The sequence below is a fragment of the Mytilus californianus genome, unplaced genomic scaffold (genome assembly GCF_021869535.1).
Source record: "Mytilus californianus isolate M0D057914Y unplaced genomic scaffold, xbMytCali1.0.p SCAF_18, whole genome shotgun sequence".
Classification (NCBI taxonomy): domain Eukaryota; kingdom Metazoa; phylum Mollusca; class Bivalvia; order Mytilida; family Mytilidae; genus Mytilus; species Mytilus californianus.
In genome coordinates this window covers 12,335,878-12,358,952 of record NW_026262666.1, presented here as the reverse complement: position 1 = coordinate 12,358,952, position 23,075 = coordinate 12,335,878, and the positions used below count along the sequence as shown (strand labels likewise).

General features: G+C 32.1%; 1 protein-coding gene across 5 annotated transcripts in view; it reads left to right on the top strand.

Annotated features, from left to right (window-relative positions):
- The window catches only part of LOC127726713 (serine/threonine-protein phosphatase 6 regulatory subunit 3-like), a 52,831-nt gene that overhangs the window by 18,494 nt on the left and 11,262 nt on the right, over window positions 1-23,075 (top strand). Inside the window, exons 12-25 of one of the 5 annotated variants that reach the window (XM_052234183.1) lie at window positions 31-156; window positions 1,088-1,152; window positions 2,153-2,271; window positions 3,500-3,585; window positions 6,985-7,074; window positions 7,496-7,593; window positions 8,069-8,129; window positions 9,389-9,427; window positions 10,958-11,094; window positions 12,524-12,651; window positions 14,423-14,618; window positions 15,121-15,206; window positions 16,178-16,376; window positions 17,218-17,334. In XM_052234183.1, the coding sequence (XP_052090143.1) occupies window positions 31-156; window positions 1,088-1,152; window positions 2,153-2,271; window positions 3,500-3,585; window positions 6,985-7,074; window positions 7,496-7,593; window positions 8,069-8,129; window positions 9,389-9,427; window positions 10,958-11,094; window positions 12,524-12,651; window positions 14,423-14,618; window positions 15,121-15,206; window positions 16,178-16,376; window positions 17,218-17,334 (1,547 nt within the window). Of the gene's footprint in view, window positions 1-30; window positions 157-1,087; window positions 1,153-2,152; window positions 2,272-3,499; window positions 3,586-6,984; window positions 7,075-7,495; window positions 7,594-8,068; window positions 8,130-9,388; window positions 9,428-10,954; window positions 11,101-12,523; window positions 12,652-14,422; window positions 14,619-15,120; window positions 15,207-16,177; window positions 16,377-17,217; window positions 17,335-23,075 lie in introns of all 5 variants that reach the window. The other 4 variants (XM_052234182.1, XM_052234181.1, XM_052234185.1 and 1 more) reach the window with 4 other exon arrangements.

Here is a 23,075-nt window from a genome sequence, read left to right as displayed (position 1 = left end):
GGCTTAAGATTTCTTTTCTTGTCTTTTCAGGATTTATTTTTTCAGTATGTTTGGAATAATTTTGTACATGTACATGTAACACAGTGTGTAAATACAATACTCTATAATTCTCCTGTTGAAGTTGATGGTAAAAAAGAGCACCCTTTATTAGCACAAGTAAGTATGACCTGAGTATGTGTGTGATTTTTGTCATTAGCACAAGTAAGTATTACCTGAGTATGTGTGTGACTTTTGTCATTAGCACAAGTAAGTATTACCTGAGTAAGTGTGTGATTTTTGTCATTAGCACAAGTAAGTATTACCTGAGTATGTGTGTGATTTTTGTCATGTGACTTTTTCATGTTTTGAGTATTCTCATCTAAAGATTACCTTTAATTATTGTTATATAGATATAAGAAGATGTGGTATGAGTGCCAATGAGACAACTCTCAATCCAAGTAAAAATTTATAAAAGTAAACCATTATAGGTCACAGTACGGTCTTCAACACGGAGCCTTGGCTCACACCGAACAGTAAGCTATAAAGGGCCCCAAAAAATTACTAGTGTAAAACCATTCAAACGGGAAAACCAACGGTCTAATCTATATAAAAAACGAGAAACGAGAAACACTTATGAACCACATAAGTTATGTATATATATCTATATAAAAGTCTGATTTGGTAATAAACATCTCATCTGTTGAAAAAACTTGTGATAATGAATTATGTTTGTCACTCTTAAGGGCTGTTCCAGAAAAACATACATGGGACCCAGGGAAGGCACTTTGAAATCTCTACTATGGGTGGGTGCCAAGTACAGTGGAAATGTAATTGGAATTCTAAATTTACCTCTATAGGTGGTTACCCCATTATGAAAGTGCTTTACCTGGGTACCATGTATGTTTCTATGGAACAGCCCTAAGGTATGTTGCCATGGTTAACTCAGACATTTAACCAGCAAAATGTATTGTATAATTAATATTGGAATTATATTTAATTGTTTATTTTGAGTTTGAAATGAAAGAATTAATAAAATAAAAAAGGACATTTCATATAAAGTAAAGAATTCTGAAAAAAATCGTATTCAAATTATTTTGTTTATTTTCAGTTATTTGCAGAATTTAATATATTACAAAAAATAATAGATGTTTGGGAAGAAAATGATCAGCAACAGTAAGTTTTATTGTAAAATGTTACATCAATTGTAGAAAAAAAACATTGGATAATACTGTAAGCCAAGTTATTTTCTCAGATTGGAAAGAGTCATGAAACCAATGACATTATATAGTATATATGCATGATGTTAATGTAATCCAGAAAAAAGTTCCTGGTTACAGCTTTTCCCTCCTATATTGTGTTAGAAATGTGATGACAAGGCCACACAAAATCAATACCTCCCTCTTTGGATTTCCTGGGTATTGATAAAGGTTTCCTAGAAAAAGAAAAAAGCTTCCAGATCCAAATTTACATGTCAAAAATTAAATGTCGATCGTATGTTCGAAAGTTATCCCATTTAAATGTGATTTTAGACAATAAACCAGGTTTTTACGAATAAAATAAAATGTGTTGAATCATGCGTCAGATATTTATCCTCTAAGGCGAAATATAACATTGAAACACGTCAAATAAGTTTGACCGCGACATGTCATTTTTGACCATGACATGTCATTTATGATACTTGCTGGTAATTTTGTTCTTCCTACATAAAGTAAATGTAATGCCTAGACTTGTCTACCCAAAAATAGAGATATCAATTGTAAAACCCTAGTCATGTCTTCAGTTCTTTAATAGAAATAGATGCTATAATCCTTTAAATATAACTCCTAAAAATGATAGTGTACACTAGTATTTGCCATACAGTATATTTAATACCATATATTGGATTATTTTTTGTGGGTGTAAAATATCGTGATTTTGATTGAATAAGGTATACAAAATATTTTGGCTTTTATACAATACTATTGCATGTGCACTTTTAAATTGGCGGAATTTATTTTGACAATTTTGTTCTATCCGCAAAATTAGTGAAAATTTACACCCTGCGAAAATAATCCACTCTACGGTATCAAATTTATACACACATAAAAAAGATGTATCTTATTTCTGTAGATAAAAATATAATAAAATGACATTCTTTGTTCAGGAATAAAAAATTATAACTTATCTTTTGTAGAAGTCGGGATAAGGGTAGAAGACGAGGCTACATGGGTCATCTGACTAAAATAGCCAATGAAATTGTTGCTGTTGTAGAAAAGGGGGAAAATTCTGAACTAGTTAAAGAATATATAAGTGGTAAGTATAATATATGTACCAATGTATATAATTGCCTATCCTAATATTTCTTAGATCTTGTTACTCAAATTTGAAACACTGAAAACCTTGTCTTACACTCATACTATTTAAAAGAAGCAATAATTCAAATCCAAATCATTCAATACATTTTATATTTGGGGCTATATATTTTTATTGGTTATGGTACTTATGATAGCTTAGGATCCTGCTGTTAAGGATGTTCGCTCCCCTTGTTTTTGAATTTTTGCCAGATATTCGGAATCCTCTGGTTTTATCAATGTTGTGCCATTAAAAATTTTGCCCACTAACCCCTACTTTTCTTTTCATAGTTTTATAACATATAGTTTCAAAAGCCATATTTGAAAATCCTATAAAATCCTTGTTATTTTTTCATATTTTTTTTTTTAAAGAAAAAGGGTGCCAATGTTAAATGTATGAAGAGTCTAGAGAAACTTATTTCCCACCAAATTTTCAATGGCTTATATCTTGAAAACAAGCACACAGACCCTTCATTTTTATCTGATTTTCATGCCCCCGCCATAGCGCAGGGGGCATTAAGTTTTACCCTTGTCCGTCTGTACGTACGTCCCAAAGTTGGTTTCCGTTCTCTAACTTTATTTAGTTCCTTTATTTATATACTATCAATCTATAACAGTCTTTTAAAAAGCATGTTATTTTGAAACAGAGGAGCGAACATCCTTAATATACTGTGGATTCATTTATTTTTCTTGATACCAATTTTCAAGCAGTGAGGAAAAATTGTATTTTTGTGGGTATTTGATTTCGTGGTTTTGTCAAATTTCTGCATACAAGCATATAGAAACTATGTACTTTGTTGAGCATTTTAATTTGTTGTTAACCTGTACCAACAAAATCCATGAAAATTGGAATCCTGCCAAAGTAAACCTGAAATCCACAGTAGATTAATATTGAAGAAAAGTCTCTTGATCTATCTAACAGTTTTAGTTATGTATGGTACTTACCGACAGATTTCTGTTCTGTTTTATCCTAACTGCCATATACACAGAAACCACCGACATTAGATTTCTTAGGAATGTAGAGCTGGGGAGGGGGCAAAACAAAAAATCACTATTGTAATGCAATACACTTTTTGAGTATGGATAAATTTAGCTTGGTGTGTGAATAGTTTGTGCAGATCAATAATATTGATTAGTAGCTATAGGGAGGAGCATGACATGACCCTAATAGTACAATTTGTTTGTTTTAGAAACTCCAGAAGAATATAAAGAAAAATGGGAATCATTTGTAACAGGTGCTCTATCAGATATAAACAAAAGGAATGCAGTAGAATTGGTGAGTACTAATTACAGTCTTATTTTCAGTCATAACAAAATTTTTGGCTTTATTGTGTTGATGGGTAGCTGTGTTTTATTTAATAGATTTTTTGTGTGTATTAGAAATACAGAGATATGGTATTATTGCCAATCAGACAATTATCCCGACATGCATGTAAGCTTCTATAGGACTCAGTATGGCCTTCAACAAAGAACAAAAGTCATATATTGTAAGCTATAAAAGTATCCAACATAAGAGAATGTGAAATTATTCAAGAGAAAGAACCAACGTTCGTATTTATTCTTATACAACAAACATTAAACAAATCAAGCATGAAAGTCTAGGAAAGGGTAGCTGTCTCATTGATGTTAACCTCACCACTTGTTTTATTTAATTGTAGAAAATAGAAATATTACTCTTATTTTCCATATACCCTATCACTGGAAATATGAACTGTATAGAATGCTTTGTCATATAACATATGGATAAAACTAAGATTTATTCCCCCAAAAAATAAATGTCCATATATACAGGGTTCTTTTGTTGAAAATCACCGCAAACAATTCTAATGGGAATGCCATTTAAAGGGAGACAACCTTTTTGTAACCAGGAAAAGAGTTATGTTTTGTGCCCTTTTGAATGATTTATGACAACACAAACAAACTTTATATAAAAAAATTTTGGGGTCGTATCTTGCTATCACATCGTCGTCGTCCGAAGACATTTGGTTTCCGCACAATAACTTTAGTTTAAGTGTATGGATCTCTATGAAATTTAATCAAAAGGTTCAATACCACAGAAGGAAGGTTGGGATTGTTTTTGGGGGTGATGGTCCCAACCGTTTAGGAATTAGGGCCAAAATGGGGCCCAAAACAAGCATTTTTGTAGTTTCAGGACGATAACTTGTGTAATTGGAAAAAATTTGGGGTCACAATTTATTTTGCTTATTTGTATATAGTCTGAAAACAGATTTACTAAGTATTGCGCAACAGCACAGTGTACTGCACAACAGCAAGAAATCTTCAATTCAATATAAATTCAAATCATATAACCAATTTCAAGTTCTTTGACTACATTTATTCTGTGTCAGAAACCTTTAATACAGTGATCGGGAAGGACGTGCGCCTTGCGCCAATTTCGCTTATCGACCAGAAATGGCGCATAGAGTGACAAATATAAGCGCCCGCGTGGCGCATGATATTTTTCACTTCGTTTTGAAACGTTGAGATATCGTCAAATGGATTTCAGATCGTATTTCGTGCCGCCATGTGTGAGTACACAACTCCAATGATAGGAGCACCTATATATTTTTGGGACGTCTCGGATGTTTTCCTATGGTAATAATAGCAACATGCGGTATGACTGATTACCCAAAAAACGTAATTAACCATCATTCATGATATAATTTTTATAAACAACTTTAAATTTGTGAAAATTGGCTAGTACAGTCGATAATTCTTCTCTAATTATAATATTTTAAGTAAGCTTGCTATTATTTCGATTGAAAAATCCAAAAGCCTTTTTATGAATAGCATAGATACGGAACGTCTGGAATAAGTATGGTATCGACGAAGACCCAAATTTAATGTAAAAAAAACATGAACATGAACAAGGGAACAGTACCAGTTTTAACATTGTAAATAAAGGTTATCGTAAATATTGCCCGGTTTGGAAGAAGTTATTGTATATTCATTGAAATTGAAATAACAAAATCACAGGTACAATTTCCATGATATTAATTAGAATCATACTTGTAAGTACAGTGAAATATACACTTTTTATGCCCCCGCCGTACCGGAGGGGGCATTAAGTTTTACCCTTGTCCGTCTGTACGTACGTACGTACGTACGTACGTCCCGAAATTGGTTTCCGTTCTCTAACTTGAGTTTGCCTCAACCAAATGTAATGAAACTTATACACAATGCTTATTACCACAAAACACAGATCAAGTTTGAATTTTGGTGGCGTCACTTTAACCGATCTAGAGTTATGCCCCTTTATAAAAGGAAATATTGCATAATTTTTAGTTTCCGTTCTCTAACTTAAGTTTGCCTCAACCAAATGTTATGAAACTTATACACAATGCTTATTACCACAAAACACAGATCAAGTTTGAATTTTGGTGGTGTCACTTTAACCGATCTAGAGTTATGCCCCTTTATAAAAGGAAAAATTGCAAAATTTTTATTTTCTTCTAAATATCAAGTTTATATAATATATTTTTAAAATTGGAGTTATCTTCCTTTGACCATGATTATAGTTGAATCAACTACAATCAATGCTTTATACAATGCAATGTTTAATTTTGACTACCACTGATAAAACACAGATCAAGTTGAATTTGGGTAGTGTCACTTTAACCATTATTGAGTTATGCCCCTTTATAAATAGAAAGATTGCAAAATTTTTTAGTTTCCATTCTGTAACTGAAGTTTTCCCCAGCCAAAGATTGTGAAACCTATACACAATATTCATTCCAACAAAACTCAGTAAAGATCAAGTACATTTTTTTTGTTTCAGTTCTCTAACTTGAGTTTGCCTCAACCAAATGTTATGAAACTTATACACAATGCTAATTACTACATAATACAGATTAAGTACGAAATTAGGTGGCAACACTTTTACCATTCTAGAGTTATGTCCCATTATAAACATAAAAATTGCTGAATTTTTTAGTTTGTCTCATCCAAATGTTGTAAAACTTATACACAACCGTTCTAGAGTTATGCATCATTACAAATAGAAAAATTGCTGAATTTTTAGTTTCTGTTCTCTACTTAAGTTAGCCTCAACCAAATGTTATGAGACTTACACACAATGCTTATTACCACAAAACTCAGATCAAGTTCAAATTTGGGTAGTGTCACTTTTACCGTTCTTCAGTTATGTCCCTTTATAACTATATGATATGCAAGCGGGGGCATCATCTGTGTCCACATGTGGACACTATCCACATTTATTTAAATTTTTTTTTAATTGTTAACGAATGGCCCACTCATTTGACAACATGGCCCATTAATTCTAAAAATGGCCCATGGAATTTATTTTGGGGGGGCCCTGGGCACACAGAGAAAAAATCCTTCCAGATCACTGTTAATATGTCAAATATTTAAATACAATCCAAATTCAGACCTGTTTCAAGCTTGAATATTGTGTCCATTTTTGCTCCAACTGTTCAGGGTTGGACATCTGCGGTCGTATCCAGCTGCGCTCGGCGAATCAGTTTATTCCCCATGATAAGGTAACGATAGGATGAATATGTTTTGGTGGGAGGAGAGGACCACATATATTCAAAAATGAATATGTTTTTTATTGGCCATTGTTACTGTAGAACCCATGAAGATATGTAGTCACAAATCAAATTAGCAAAACCATTATATGATAACAACTGAGGACAGTGCTGGTTTATAATTTCAGATAAGTGGTCACAATTTAGCATCCAGTAGCGAGGATGATGATGCTGACTTCCGTGACCTTCCATTCCCAGCTGACGCAGCATTACAACAGGTTAATATAATCTTTATCGTTATATTAGGAGATAAGGATTAAGGAAGCTCTATAGTTTACAGAGTTAAGATTTAATAGAAAGATAATAAAACTAATGCAGAAACACTCAAAACCTTATACATATTACCTCTCAACTGTTCAATTGAATTTTTACTTAAAGAGATTTTTTAATAATTGATAGGTATGAAGATCTTTCTATTTGCTTCCCCTCTTTATATTCAGTACCGCATTTGAAAATATCTATTTAACCTAATTTGGGCTGTTTTTTTGCAGTAAAAAGAAAACATTAAAATCTTTTATATCTTAAACTGCAGCTGGTAAATACAGATTTCTTTGATATTCCTTCTGGCCTATTTATAGATATAAGAAAGGCAGTTTGAACATGTACAATTTTTTTTTATGCTTATTTTTCTAATTGTAGGCATTCTCAGAACATCAACTACAACAAATGACTAGTAATTTTATAGATACATTTGGTTTTAATGATGAAGAATTTGTGGAACAAGATGATAAAATAGAGTAAGCTTTACTTCAATTTAAGTGTCATCACAACCAACACGACAATTTTTACAAGCACAGAATTCTAGTTTTCTGATACTTTGAATGGGGATAAGCTAAATAGCACAGAACAATTGCAATGTCTTGTTGTTAATTGTTGTTAAACTCCCTCATGTAAACCATCTGCTTTCTTAAATGCCATCTTTTCTAAATGACACTTCGAATTTCCTGACCGTCATCCAATATAATAGAACTGACCTTATTTATTGTTTAATTATCGTGTCATGATTATGCATGGAACTTTTCGATAGTACCATCAAACCTTCTCATACAATTACTAGTGAAATAACCTTCAATGGAAAATAATTGCTATGCATAGGTCTCTGTGAACTATAACTTTGACAAGTGTATGTTTATTGGAAGTTATGCACAAGGTAAACATTATTTGTTCATTTTCTCTCTCTTTTTTTCATGTAATTCTATTTTCTTTTTTTAGTTCCTCTTTTAATGAACGAATATCAAGTATAGATTTCAACATACAGGCTAGCGATACAGATGTAAGTACACAATACTTTAACATACAAACAGATGTACATACACACATGCAAATGTACACAAAAACATACAGGTTAGTGCTTTTCAGATGTATGCACACAATACTTTAACAAACACTCACATACACATATATACATGCAAATACATTTACCACACAAAACATGCTGGCAGATGTAACAATAATATGACATACAGTCAGTCAAATCTGGTTTATATTAAGTGCATTTCATTGACATTAAATAAATAGACTTGCAGGACAAATTGGATTACTGTCCAGTATTGTATTTATAGACACACAAATACACAGTCCACATGTATACAAATAATAGATATAAAGACAAAATTCTGTAGCATACTGGGAAGTTATCTGTCATGCAATTAAGGGGTGACAAAATAGGCTCAAGTCACAATGAAAATTATTTTAAATTCATGCAGAATTTAACAAATATCATGTTTCTACTGAGGTTTTCCTTCCCATTTAAATAGATAAATACAATTTTAATAGGTTTATGGGTTGTCCTTGTAAAACCTTGCCTCATAACTAAAATTCTGCATAAACACTTGCATATATACATGTACATTGTAAATACACATGTACACAAAGCATACAGGCTAGTTATACAAATGTAGGCACAATATGGAAAAACAACATCAATCAACATACAATTTAGTGCAATTTCATCCATGCACACATACAATATTTTGAAAAAGTGTAAATTATACATGTGCACACTGTCAAAAATATACAAGCTGGTGATACTGGTGTATGATGCAATATTGTAAAATACTTTTGTATACACACATATGTTCAAATAATAATAATTGCTTTAAAAGAGAATTTTATATTATATTGATATATCTATATATACACACAAAAATATACATACAGGCTGTTAATATTATTGTAAGTAAACATTATTGTATTATAAATACACACCCGCACATACAGACAAGTGAGGGATATAAATACACATGGACTTGTACAGAAAAGAAAATATATGGGCAGCAGGATTATAAGTTACACATGCACTCAAAACACACACAGTATTGAAATGTATGTAGATATACACACAATTTACAGGCTAGTGATCAAGATAATTATGCACAGTTTACACCTATGTATACACACAAATACACACAAGGTATATCCAGGTTCTTTCAAGATAAAAAGTATTTCCATGAATAAAATCTGATAATCTGCCTTTTTTTGTGTTTTTTTTGTGCAGGAAGTTTATTATCTTTAATTAATATATTTTTAAAGGCATTTGAAGACGTAATGGGTAAATTTGAAGAAAACGAAGTAAGAGGTTGTGTTTATGTTGATTTTCATTAATAGTTCATTCTCAGATAGATTATTCAGTTTTTATTTCATTTTGAGTTATTCCAAAAAAATAAGCATTGACTTTGTCGCCTTTAACTACTGCTAACACATTTAAGTGTGGGAACATGTCAAAATATTGATTGAATCGTAATATAATGCATCACAATGCAAGTTTGCTTGTCAGTGGTTCCACTGGGCGATATTCCAATGCAATGGTGATTTTGTGATTGTTTTTTTTTCAAACTACAAACTGCATGCTACATGTCAGATGTTCAAAAATAAATAAATCAATTCAAGGTATAATTTTTAAAATAACTGAATTCTCTAACTTAAACTTTTCTAAATGGATTTGGGAAATTCTGCATGAATGAAGGGGTTGTATATATTTTGCATGAGTCCTATAACCGACATTTTCTTAGTAAATTGATCAAACTTGTGTTACAGAGTTGCATTGAAATTGAAACTTGAAATTTAGCAGAAATTTTGTTGTGTTGGTATTGGCATTCTTCACTGTTACAGCGGGGGCCTCGGTGGCCGAGTGGTCTAAGTAGTTACTACTGTAATCACTAGCCAGTCAACACTGAGGTTGTGAGTTCGAACCCCACTCGTGCGGGTGCACTGGCCGCCACGAAATAGCCCAAAAGCGGTGCTTAAAAGTGGCGTTAAAACACCAAGAATCAAAATCAAATCACTGTTACAGCTGACATTTCTTTTGGATTGACCTCACTTAAATCAATAAAGCTATTAATACAAACAGAAAGTTGTATATACTGAGGAAAGATCTTCTTCTCAACTTTGATCAACAAAAATCAGTTTAAAATTCTCACATTTTAAGCCTTCAGTGTCACATGTATTTGGTATAAAACTTAAATGAGGTTTATGAATTTTTTATTCTTCGTGAAAAAATAAAGTCTTTGGGAATATTTCAGATGTTTATATAATCTAAGATGTGTCTCTCATTACATGTCATCATCGATCTATATAACTGTTTGCAGAGCCCATCCATGTTCAAACAAATCATTCATTGTTAGAATAATTATTATATGATTTGCGATGGACCCATGTTGTCAAAACTACTTTTGTTACCAATGTAAAGACTATCATTTCACTGTGATATATTCATAAGCAATACACATAAATGGAATTATGTGGTCCATAATAGATGAAATTGAAGAAAATATTGGCAAATAGTGGGGCTTAGATTTTTATGCCCCTGCTGTAGGCGACAGTGGTTGAAGTGTTACCCTTGACCTTCTGTCCTTCATACTTTCCGTCCGTCCGTCCATCCCTATCATATTCGTTGCAAAGCTTGAGCAGTTGTATTCGTGTCCTCGGACACATTGTGTAAATATAAACACATTTTTAAAGAATTTATTGGTGTGTAAACTCACAAACTCTACATAAAAGTTTTAGGATTCAGCTTGTGAGTTGATCATCCCAGTTAACACATCAATAACCTCTGAAAAAATGTGTAAATCCTTGTTAAAAATGCTCACTGTTTTTCAGCAGCAGAGCGTATCAATGTTTGAACAAGCATGCAATGAACGTATACAACAGTTTGACGATAACGACAGTGATGAGGATATCTGGGAGGAGAAAGAGATCACGTTTTCACCGCAGGCTCAACAACAACAGCAACCTAAAAGGTCAGGGTAAGTTGATGTTGTAGCAGGTTGGTGGCTTAGTGTAATTGTTTTTAACCTCTGTAATGTTATGGTCCAGTTATATATGTTTTTATTTGCCTAAATCTTTCTATGTTTTATTGAATATATATCAATCTGTTAAACATAATTGTTTTCACAATGTGAATAATATTGATGGTCTGTCTCTGGTTAAAAACAATTTACACTGCATGTAATTACCATAGATGTGCTTTATTTTAATTGGTGATAACCCTGCATGAGTAACCTCCCCTGCTTCATAGTTGTTATTTAAAAAGATGTCAGGTGACTGGAAATGGAACCTTTGCATGCTTTGTTCTATGTTTATAAAAGTTCATCTGCAAACTAAAATAAATACTGGCATAAAAATTTACTTTCTTTAAAGGTCAAAATGAACATTTCAGTTTGAAATGTATTTATTATATATTTATAATGGGAGAGTGGAAGAGAAAGGATTGAACTTTACAAACATGTAAAAGGAATAAATCATTGTTGTAAAATATTAGGGAGCTACCATTTGATTTTTATGGAGGGCTAGGATGAAATTTGAAAGAAATAGGCAGGACAGGAGTTTTGAGTAAAAAAAAGGCAGGATGAGACACTGTGCAAAAAAAAAAAAAAAGGCAGGATGACAATTTATGTAAAAAAAGTCAGGATAAACTAAAAAAAAAAAAGGCAGGACCGAATAGAGTGAAAAATAAAAAGGCAGGACAGATTATAAATAAAAAAAATGCAGGACAAAATTTTTCATCCTAGCCCCCCATAAATATCAAATGGTAGCTCCCTTATAAGCTTTGAAAGATAAAATTAGAGTTTTAGCTTCTAAGGTTGCAGAAAAAAAGTATGAAATCGAATTTAGACCATGATAATTTTAAATTGTAATGGAATTGTTGCATTTTAATATAACATAGAGGCTTATCAGTCAATAATGCTATTTGATGAGATGTAGAGCAAGCCGATGTAGAGTAATGGCTTGCAATTGTTTGTAAATCATGAGACATTCATTAAAAGAAGAAAAGCCAAAACTGTAAAGTAATTGTGGTGATTCTTATTTGTTACTACCCTTTGTATTAAGAGATTTCTCCATTGGATTATATTTGCATCCCTGACTTTTTGTTATCTTGATTTGGGAAATTTTTACAAAATTATATTTCAATGTTAAACAGCGGTACAAAAATCTAACTAACAGTGAAACTTGTCTAAATAACCCTGTGTAAATTGGAATTTTTGTTCCAAGACATAAAGTGAATATCCTTTAGTAATAAAACCTGTGAAACAAAAGACATGTATAAAGCAAACGAAATATTCAGAAGGCTTCAAAGAAGAAGCAATTATTTTTTTTTAAACCCTTAAAAGATAAATGATTTATTTGAAGAAGAAAAATCTGCAATATAAATGACTTATTTGTTAACAGAAGAATGGCGGAGACAGTCGAGGATGATTCTAGTGATACAAGTACTGACAGTGAGGAAGAGCTGGACTCTCCTCGTAAAATTGTACAGCAACCTACCAGTGAAAATATGGATGTTGATGCTAATGATGGTAAGTGTCCCTCATAGAGTCATAGGAAAACTTACCAGTGAAAATATGAATGTTGAGGCTGATGATGGTAAGTGTCAGGGAAAGATTTCCCTCAGAATCGTATAAAAACTTACCAGTGAAAAAATGTATGTTGATGATAATGGTAAGTGTCAGGGTAAGATTTCCCTTTTAGAATTGTAAATAGACTAATCAGTGAAAATATGAATGTTGATGCTATTGATGGTAAGTGTTAAGGTAAGATTTCCCTCATAGAATTGTAAGAAACTAATCAGTGAAACTATGAATGTTGAACATGACGATGGTAAGTGTCAGGGTAAGATTTCCTTTGTAGAATTGTAAATAGACTAATCAGTGAAAATGTGGATGTTGATTTCCCTCTTAGAATTGTAAAAAAACTAATCATTGAAAATATGAATGTTGGCGTTTTCAATGGTAAGTGTCGGGATAAGATACTCTTTCTTGTGTAGCACTTTACAAGTGAAAATAGGGATGTTTGTGCAAACGATGGTAAGTGTGCCCTAATAAATTGTAAAGCAAGGTTAAACTGATATATCTGTTATTTACTGTATGTGAAGATTCAGGATAATGCTTCTATGGTAGAATACAAATTTTGGAAATATGGATGTTAAAGCTATTGATGGTAAGGGAAGGTTAAACGTAAAGATTCCAAAGACAGATATTGGTAAGACTGAGTAAAAAGATATAAGAAGATGTGGTATGAGTGCCAAGGAGACAACTCTCCATCCAAGTCAAAATTTATAAAAGTAAACCATTATAGGTCACAGTACGGTCTTCAACACGGAGCCTTGGCTCACACTGAACAGTAAGCTATAAGCATGTTTGCTATAACAAAAGACCAAGATAAATGAAATTTTGTTAGCTCTATTCTAATTTTGTTTACATAAATATTAATGTGATTGTACTTTTCCGTGTTAAAATGGAAATAATGTAGAATAACCATCCTTTATTTTGTGTTTTACTTTCGGTGCTTAGGATAGTTCTGAATTTATTAGAATTGATCTAACACCTTATTACTTAATATTTGACTCAAATTTATGAATCATATTACTTTGCTTACAGTTGACAACATATTGTTTATTTAATGCAAAACCTTTTTTTTGATGTTTACCATTTTTATGCCCCCGCCGTAGCGGAGGGGGCATTAAGTTTTACCCTTGTCCGTCTGTATGTCCGTCCGTACGTATGTCCCAAAATTGGTTTCCGTTCTCTAACTTTAGTTTGCCTTAACAAATGTTATAACTTATACACAATGCTTATTACCACAAAACACAGATCAAGTTTGAATTTTGGTGGCATCACTTTAACCGTTCTAGAGTTATGCCCCTTTATGAATGGAAATATTGCTGAATTTTTCATGTCCATTCTCTTACTTTAGTTTGCCTCTACCAAATGTTATGAAACGTATACACAATTCTTATTACCAGAAAACACAGATCAAGTCTGAATTTTGGTGGCGTCACTTTTTCTGTTCTAGAGTTATGCCCCTCTACAAATGGAAAAATTGCTGAATTTTTCGTTTCCGTTCTCTTACTTTAGTTTGCTTCAACTAAATGTTATGAAATGTATACACAATGCTTATTACCACAAAACTCAGATCAAGTACAAATTTGGGTAGCGAAACTTTTACAGTTCTTGAGTTATATCCCTTTATAACATTATATGCAAATGGGGGCATCATCTGTGTCCCATGGACACATTCCCTATTTATCTTAATTATCATTCAACAACTTCACCCCTTATTTTTGTTTAGCATGGACAGCCAACTTTGAGGATGCTCCGATGGAGGCTACTCCTGTTGCTATGGATACCTCACCTTGGAGTTCAACTCAAACATCATCAGCTGACAGCCAACAAGAAAAGTGGGCAGATTTTACAGGGAAAGTGCCAACTAACGAGGAAGAAGAAGAAAAATGGGCAGATTTTAGCAGTATTTCAGAATTAGCCAGGTAAAACTTGTCAAAATTTTGCATGTATTTTAATATGTATTTTCCATTGGGTTAGAAAAGTTTTTCTGTTGATGTCAAGCTTGAATTGAGATGATGCAGACTTGCTTGTACATGTATTATAATATAATTGTTATTTTCGTATGCATAAAGTGTTGATTTGGACATTATTAGTGGTATAGTATATACAAGTTTGTGATAATTATATAAGTCTTTGGAAAAAAAATCCTGAGGTTTTGGAAAGATTTGTTGAAGACTTTTTAACTTAATATTTAAAATGGTAACTTAAGATTTAAGGATTTGATCAATTTTCATTTTGTGGAGTGGAAAGGGAGTTGGGGAAGGACTGAATTTCTCATGCATTTGCAATAAACAAATATTCATATTATAACTTGTGTAACCCAATCCAAGATAAAGTTCATTTGATCACATAAGTTAAATCTAATGTCTGATTTTACATCTCATCATATGCTAAAATTTTCAAAGATATTTTCTCCATTTATAGGACAGATCCTGGGCCTCGAAGTAGTTCACCTGTTGCTATGGATACAACAGATGTGACAGAAGCAAATTCAAGAACAGCTGCTTACTGTAAGTGTGAAGAAAAAATGAATTGTAAAATTCAGTTTTAAGGCATTTATTTGCCAGTAGTTGATGGATTTAATTTTAGTACTTAAAGTATATGAAACGTTTATGATAAGGATAGCATTTCATTTTTTGCATTTGTTGTTTTGGGGAAAAGAGACAGTAGCTAGCTTTTCTCTTCAAAGAAAAATAAGTGTCCTCAGTGGCCGAGTGGTCTAAGTAGTTACTACTGTAAACACTAGCCAGTCAACACTGAGGTTGTGAGTTCGAACCCCACTCGTGCAGGTGCACTGGACTCCAATCTTAATTGACTAGGATTGTCAGTTTTCCTATCGAAGGTCGGTGGTTTTCTCCGTGCACTCTGGCTTCCTCCACCAATAAAAACTGGCCACCACGAAATAGCCCTAAAGTGGTGCTTAAAAGTGGCGTTACAACACCAAAAATCAAAATCAAATCAAAGAAAAATAATTTTATCAGTCCAAAGTTGAAAAAGGGAGGAGGAAGATATTAAAGAGATATTCAAACTCATCAACATTTAAGAACGAAGCAGACCAGCTGACAATGCCATGGCGAAAAACGAAAAACTATCAAAAGACAAACAACTGTCTACAAAACACAACATAGACAAAAGTGACATTTTCCAGTATAGGAAAATCACTAGTTGTGCTATTTGTGACATCATGGAAGGAAAACTGATTTTTTGTAAATTTTCAATAAAGCAACCTATTTTCTATCTAGTCATTGTTTTAGCTATGATTTATTATGATAATAGTCAATTAATAAATATTTGTAATTTTAACTAGATATAGTGGGCCATATCGAGACTTTATCAAATCTACTTCTTTGTTAGGTTTTAGTATTTAAGAGGCTTCTGACCAATTGTCTGACACACTATCTTGGAATATTGATATTTCTGGTAAAAGGAATAGCTGACTTATGGTCATCCTTACATGAAACATTTTTGTTTTTATTTACAGTGGCTAAGACCTCTCCTGCTGACCTTCTGTTGACCTCTATAGACGGTGTCGAGGGAGACAAATCATCAGATGACATACAACAGGAAGAAGTATCCTCTTCAGAGGACGTTAGTCCGTCAACATCTGAAGAAAGTGCCATATCATCCGATACTACTCCCTCATCCTCTCAGGAATCACAGGATAGCAACCCCAAATCAGGGTAAGTAAATCTTTCACGTCATATTGTCAACTTCGTCTGTAATGAAAGTATAATTGAAATACAGGATAACGAGACCAAATCAGGGTAGGTTAACATTCAGGTGACTTCTACAACTTTGTCCATACTAAAGGATATTATTGACATTCAGGATAATGAGACCAAATCAGGGTAGGTTATACATTCAGGTGACTTCTACAACTTTGTCCATACTAAAGGATATTATTGACATTCAGGATAACGACTCCAAATCAAGAGTAGATAATTCATTCACATCACTTTGCCAAATATATAGAAATATAAGATTTGGTATGATTGCGAATGAGACAACTCTCCACTAGAGACCAAATGATGTAGAAGTTAGCAACTGTCAACTGTCCATACTGAAGGATATGATTAAAACATAAGTTTATTCTTAATGTATTTAGACATAAAAACATTCAGCAAGCTCTTAATGTATTAGATTAGGAACCAGATCACCAGATAAAATTGTAATGGATTTACTGATTGTGATAATGAGATGAAAATGTTTCTTCAAATAACTAAATTAAAATTTTGTGAGAGGTTTTTTTTTTCCAAAAACACTGTTGAAATAGCCCATTAATAACCAATGAGGCAATTTGAAACAGTTAACTGATGAAAGGTAATAATACTATGGTCAAAGGTCAAACAATCGTCCACATAAACACAAGGTTTAACTCTAAATACACCTAAACCAAGGATAATATACAGTTACTGTCTTTTGATGAGGTAAATATGTGGTTTTATTTTTTGAAAAACTGATGGTCACTGAGGCCAACGGCCAAATAAAATACCCAACAATTAATCAATAAAATTATTTCAGTAGTGAAGCTGAGGAGCCATCAAGTTCTACAGCACTTCCTGAACCGACCTCAGAAACAACAGAAAAATCAACAGAGGAAATATCTAGTTCATGTAATCCAGACAGCAAAAATGATAGGTACGGATATATACTGTAGTACCAAGAAAATTGGTAGAAGAAAAATTCAGCTTATATTTTTTTCACCGGTTCAAACAGTTCAATTTTCCAGTACATCAGAAATCTTTTATGTGTTGACTTGTAATTTTTCAAGTCTTTGATAAACTGATTGTTTTTGATAAGTTTCTCAGTTAATTTACTTGAGACAATCAGAATTTGATTTCAAAAGACATTTGTTACTTTCCTTTTTAATTTTAAATCCTTCAGTAGACATAATTTAATGATTGACGACATGTTTTGATCAAAAACTTAAAACCCTATTTGATTTTCAAATTACAAGGTCAAATGTCAAGGTAATTTAAATGACTGTTTCATTTAGTAGAATTGAATTGCAAGGGATTGATACCCTCACAAATATTCATAGCAAATTTGAATAAATTAACCAACTGCAAAAATGTTGGCAAACAGATGAATAAGTTTTGTTATTAATAGTTGATTGAGTACACGTAATGCAACAAAATAAAAACAAATGGCCAAAAATTGTTCTTTGTATCTCAAACTTGGAGAAATATACAAATTTATAGTCAAAATGTTAGTGGCAAGCAATCTAAGTCTTCTGAACTTGAAGAATACTATATAAATATAAAAGAGACTGAAAATCAAACTTGTGCGTCCTGTTATAGTTAAAAAGGATTGTTATTCTATCCTCTAGAGAAAAACAAATAGTTGATTTTTTAAATTTAAAGGATTTATTTAAAGATGAACACTTTGACATTATTTAACTACTGTGGATTCATTTATTTTCGTGGGTACCAATTTTCGTGGATAAAGGAAAACTTTCATATTCGTGGATATTCAATTTCGTGGTTTTACCAAAGTCTGCATACAAGCCTATATAAAATTTGACATTCGTTGAACATTTAATTTCGTGGTTCACCTGTACCAACGAAATCCACGAAAATTGGTATCCCATGAATAATAATGAATCCACAGTAAATGATTATTGTATAAAAAAGAAATTACAAAAAAAAGGCATATTTATACAAATATCAGTTTATACAAGTTTTAACATACAATAATTATAATACGAATGCATCACATGTAGAATTGATTTCCAATGCTTTTAACTAATTGCTTCTGTGCACATATAGAACACATTATTTTTTTATAATAAATCATGCATGAGTTCTAAACACTAGAGTAGAGCAAGAATTACGGCAATTGATCTGTAAAGTAAATATTCTTTTATCAACCCTCAGTAAACAAAGATTTTTCAAATTTATCTGTTGCATAGTTTGGAATGGAAGATTGTAGGAATACTTCAATCAATAAAATTGATTGTGTATATGGTTAGCTTCCTAAAACTGAAAAACCTGAAGTAGATTGTGTTTCACGAAGATTATAATTAATATTGCTTCTTTGAGTTCAATTATCTTCCTTACATGTATTTACTTCACACTACATTTCCCCCTCATCATGTTCTTGTTTTATAACAATAAATATAAATTTCTGTACTACTTTGTTCCCCATTCCAAAATTTAGTACAAACTTAAAAAATAAGTGATTTTACAGTTTGTTAATGAGGGAAATTATCATGAGGATATTGTATTCGAATATTTTGTAATGGAAGATCTGAGTCAGGGACTAGACAAAAATTAAAAAAAAAAAACAGAACAATTTTGGCCCTGGAAATCATAACATTTAAACAGCCAAAAATAAACAATTTACAGTACATTTGGATTGGTACTTTAAAAGTTGCTGAAATATTTGAATTTTCTTATATTTTACTAATTAAAGGTGTGATTCCACTCAAGTTGAGGCTGAACTTAATGATAACTTTAAGTGAGTCTTGTGGCATATTCATGGTGCATGGCTTTATCTATATGTATACATATATATTTTTTGTTTGATGTGTATATAAATATATTTGTTGTCAAACTTTATTAGTGAAGCAAGATGAATTGTGATTGTAGTATTTTTCTTTTGTTTCACACTTTTTACATGTATATCTCCCTAACCAGTGGAGACTTTAAATTTGTATAGATAACTCTTCCTAAACCAGCGGCCTGAATTTGTATCCATTTTCTCATCACTTGGCGTCCTGCGTCTGTCGTCGTTAACTTTTACATAAATCTTCTCCTCTGAAACTGCTGGACCAAATTTAACCAAACCTGGCCACAATCATCATTGGGGTATTTAGTTTAAAAATGTGTCCGATGACCTGGCCCGCCAACCAAGATGGCCGCCATGGCTAAAAATAGAACATAGGGGTAAAATGTAGATTTTGGCTTATATCTCTGAAACCAAAGCATTTAGAGCAAATCTGATATGGGGGTAAACTTTTTCATCAGGTCAAGATCTATCTGCCCTGAAATTTTCAGACAAATCAGACAACCCATTGTTAGGTTGCTGCCCATGAATTAGTAATTTTAAGAAAATTTTGCAGGTTTTGGTTATTTATTATTTTCAATATTATTATAGATAGAGATAAACTGTAAACAGCAATAATATACAGCAAAGTAAGATCTACAAATAAGTCAACAATACCAAAATGGTCAATTGACCCCTGAATTGGTAATTTTAAGGAAATTATGCAGTTTTTGGTTATTATCTTGAATATTATTTTAGATAGAGATAAACTGTAAACAGCAATAATGTTTAGCAAAGTAAGATCTACAAATAAGTTAATATGACCAAAATTGTCAATTGACCCCTTAAGGAGATATTGCCCTTTATATTCAATTTTAAGTCCCCTACCGACGAAGTCGAAGGGGACTTTAGGTTTGCACTCAGTCTGTCTGTCCGTCTGTCTGTCTGTCCGTCTGTCCAACCGTCAAATCAGCTTTCCACACTTTTTTTCTTCGTTCTTGAAGATATTGATTTGATATTTAGTATATAGTTTTATCATGACAAGTTATAGCTCAAGTTCAAATTTTGTTCCGGTCTGATGATTTAGTCCAGAGCTATGGACCATAACTCTGGACCATATCTAATGTTAGAGTACTATGTTAAACTATATTTCTGTACAAAGGGAGATAACTCATTTTTTTTAAAGACATTCTTTGTTAAATTATTTGAAGAATTTTTTGGCAGGTTTGTTAGTTATTTTAACTTATTTAGTATAAACTAATTTTCTGAATGCTATATATATATAAAAAAAATTATGAAGAGAAATCCTTTAATTAGATAATAATCTATTTTCATTAATGTATATATTTCAATACATTACATTGTGTAGATAAAAGTTGTTGACATTTTATAGATAAGTTACAAATCTATATTAGTTTGTGACAAATGAAAGAAAAAAATATTTGGAACTAATAATTATATTTGATTATAATTTGAAAATAGATATACACTGTATTGCATCATATCTAATTTTAGAGAACTAGTAATCATATCTAATGTTTTTTTCATCATGCTTATACGATATTGATTGATAATTGGTATATAGTTTTATCATGACAAGTTACAGATCAAGTTCAAATTTTTATTTCCATCTAATAATTTTGTGCAGAGTTATGGTCCTTGGACTTGAAAAATTCACTCATATAATCAGTTTTCCACACTGTTTTTAGTCATGCTTGAAGATATTGACATGTTACTTACTTTTTGTTTATACCATGACAAGTTATAGAACAAGTTAGCATTTTGTTCCAGTATAATGAATTTTTACCCGGTAGGGGACTATGTATTGCCATGCAATACTCTCAGAATCCTTGTTAACATTTTTTGGTAAATTTTTGTAATCTTTTACAAAAATCTTCTCCTTTAAAACTGCTGAGACAAATTTAACCAAACTTAGCCACAATCATCATTAGGGTATGTAGTTTAAAAAATATGTCCGATGACCCCGCCTACCAACCAACATGGCCACTATGGCTAAAAATAGAACATAGGGGTAAAATGCAAGTTTTATCTATTATTTTTTGAACCCTTCTAAATAGAGAAAATCTAAAAGGAGCAAAAAATGTTCAGAATAATGAGCTCTACCAATTGTCCATTTACTTCAAAACTGTTAGACAAATTCTTATAGGAGTTATTGCCCATAAATGACAAATTTTACCATTTTTTTCATTTTTGCCTATTATCATGAAAACTATGATATTTAGAGAGAAACATTTTTTTTTCCTTTATGTCTTATATGATTTAAATTGTAATAGATAAATAAACACTTTAAATCACATAAATGATCAGCAAGGCAAGATCTATTAAAAAGTCAATTTGTTCCGATATAGTTTGTAGACTGTCACTCTTCATAAAAGTGATTGCCCTTAAATGAGGATTTTTTTAACAAAAACTAAAGAAGATAGAGAGAGACTAAACAGACTAAAAGATCAGTAATACAAGATCAACAAAATAGAGATTTTTGTCATGAAGTCTATTCTCGTCTATATTGTTGGAGACTGTCCTTTGTTTGATATGCACATAGACCAAGGTGAACAACACAGGCTCTTTAGAGCCTCTAGTTTCACATGGATCAAAAGAGAATCAGAATTCAAGCAGCCTACCCAAAAAAGTTTATGACAAAAATGGTTTTAAATGATTTTTTTAAAGATTTTTCCTGCTCTTTCATCGTTTTCTTGTTTTAAACATGTAACTTATGTTGTTGGCCAAAAAATAAGAAAAATAGAATCCTACCTACCTACCTACCAAACCCTTACAAGGTAAGCAACATCAATCAAAGAAATTCTTAAGAGTGGCCTAAAGTATTTAATTCCCATGTAAATGAGGGAATGTTATCGTAAAATACTACTACTGTGGATTATTTTTATTTGTCTGTACCAATAGACAACTTTCGAGTTCGATGCATTTCTGTCAAAAACTCTGGTTTTAGTGAACATCATTCGTGCGTTTAGGGGCATCGTCACTTCCGTTCCAATGTTGAGCGAGTGGTTGGAAAATTATAATGCTATATTGCACGAATTATTCGGCAAATTAAATTCTCATAATTGACAATCGGCACTGCTGTCATTAGGGAATTGTGATTAAGTACTTACAAAACAAACGTTATATCTAGTTTATCCTGCACAATGACGATCACTAAGACGCTTGATGAACGTTAATAGTGCAGGTATACAGGCGATCCCCTCTATCTGGTAAATGACGTCATAAAGGCGCGTATAATTGACGAGTTTTTTCCGGTGAAGGATGAACTCGAAAGTGGTCTATTATCATGGATTCAGGAAATATTGTAATTTCATGGATACTTGGAATCTCCTGGTTTTTGTCTCGCCTTGACTGAGTCAAAAAGCGAGACGTAGGTATGCTTTTTCCGGCGGCGGCGTCAACAATGTATTAGTTTGTGATTAGGTCTAGTTTATGGTGAACCTCTAGTGGTAGGTCAATGATATTAGGTATGCAGTTTTATTAGCATTGGCACATCTCATATCCATGGAGATTATTTGGCCCTGCCCCTGATGTCATGGTCTATTGACTTTGAAACTTTTGCTTAGTTTTCATGTATTAGTTTGTGATTAGGTCAGTTTAAGGGGAACCGTTAGTGGTAGGTCAACATTTGACTTATCAAAATAACAAATAGGCGAGACATATCTCTGTGTTAACAGTTTATTAAAAGTACTGCATACAAGCTTGTAGGAAATTTGTATTTTGTCAAACATTGATATTTGTAGTTCACCTTTACCCCCAGAAATCCACTAAAATTAGTACACAACAAATAAGATTGAATACACAGTTTCAGAATTCTGCAGTGTTATATAATTATTTAAGGAATCTTGTTACACTGTTAGGTTTGAACTAAT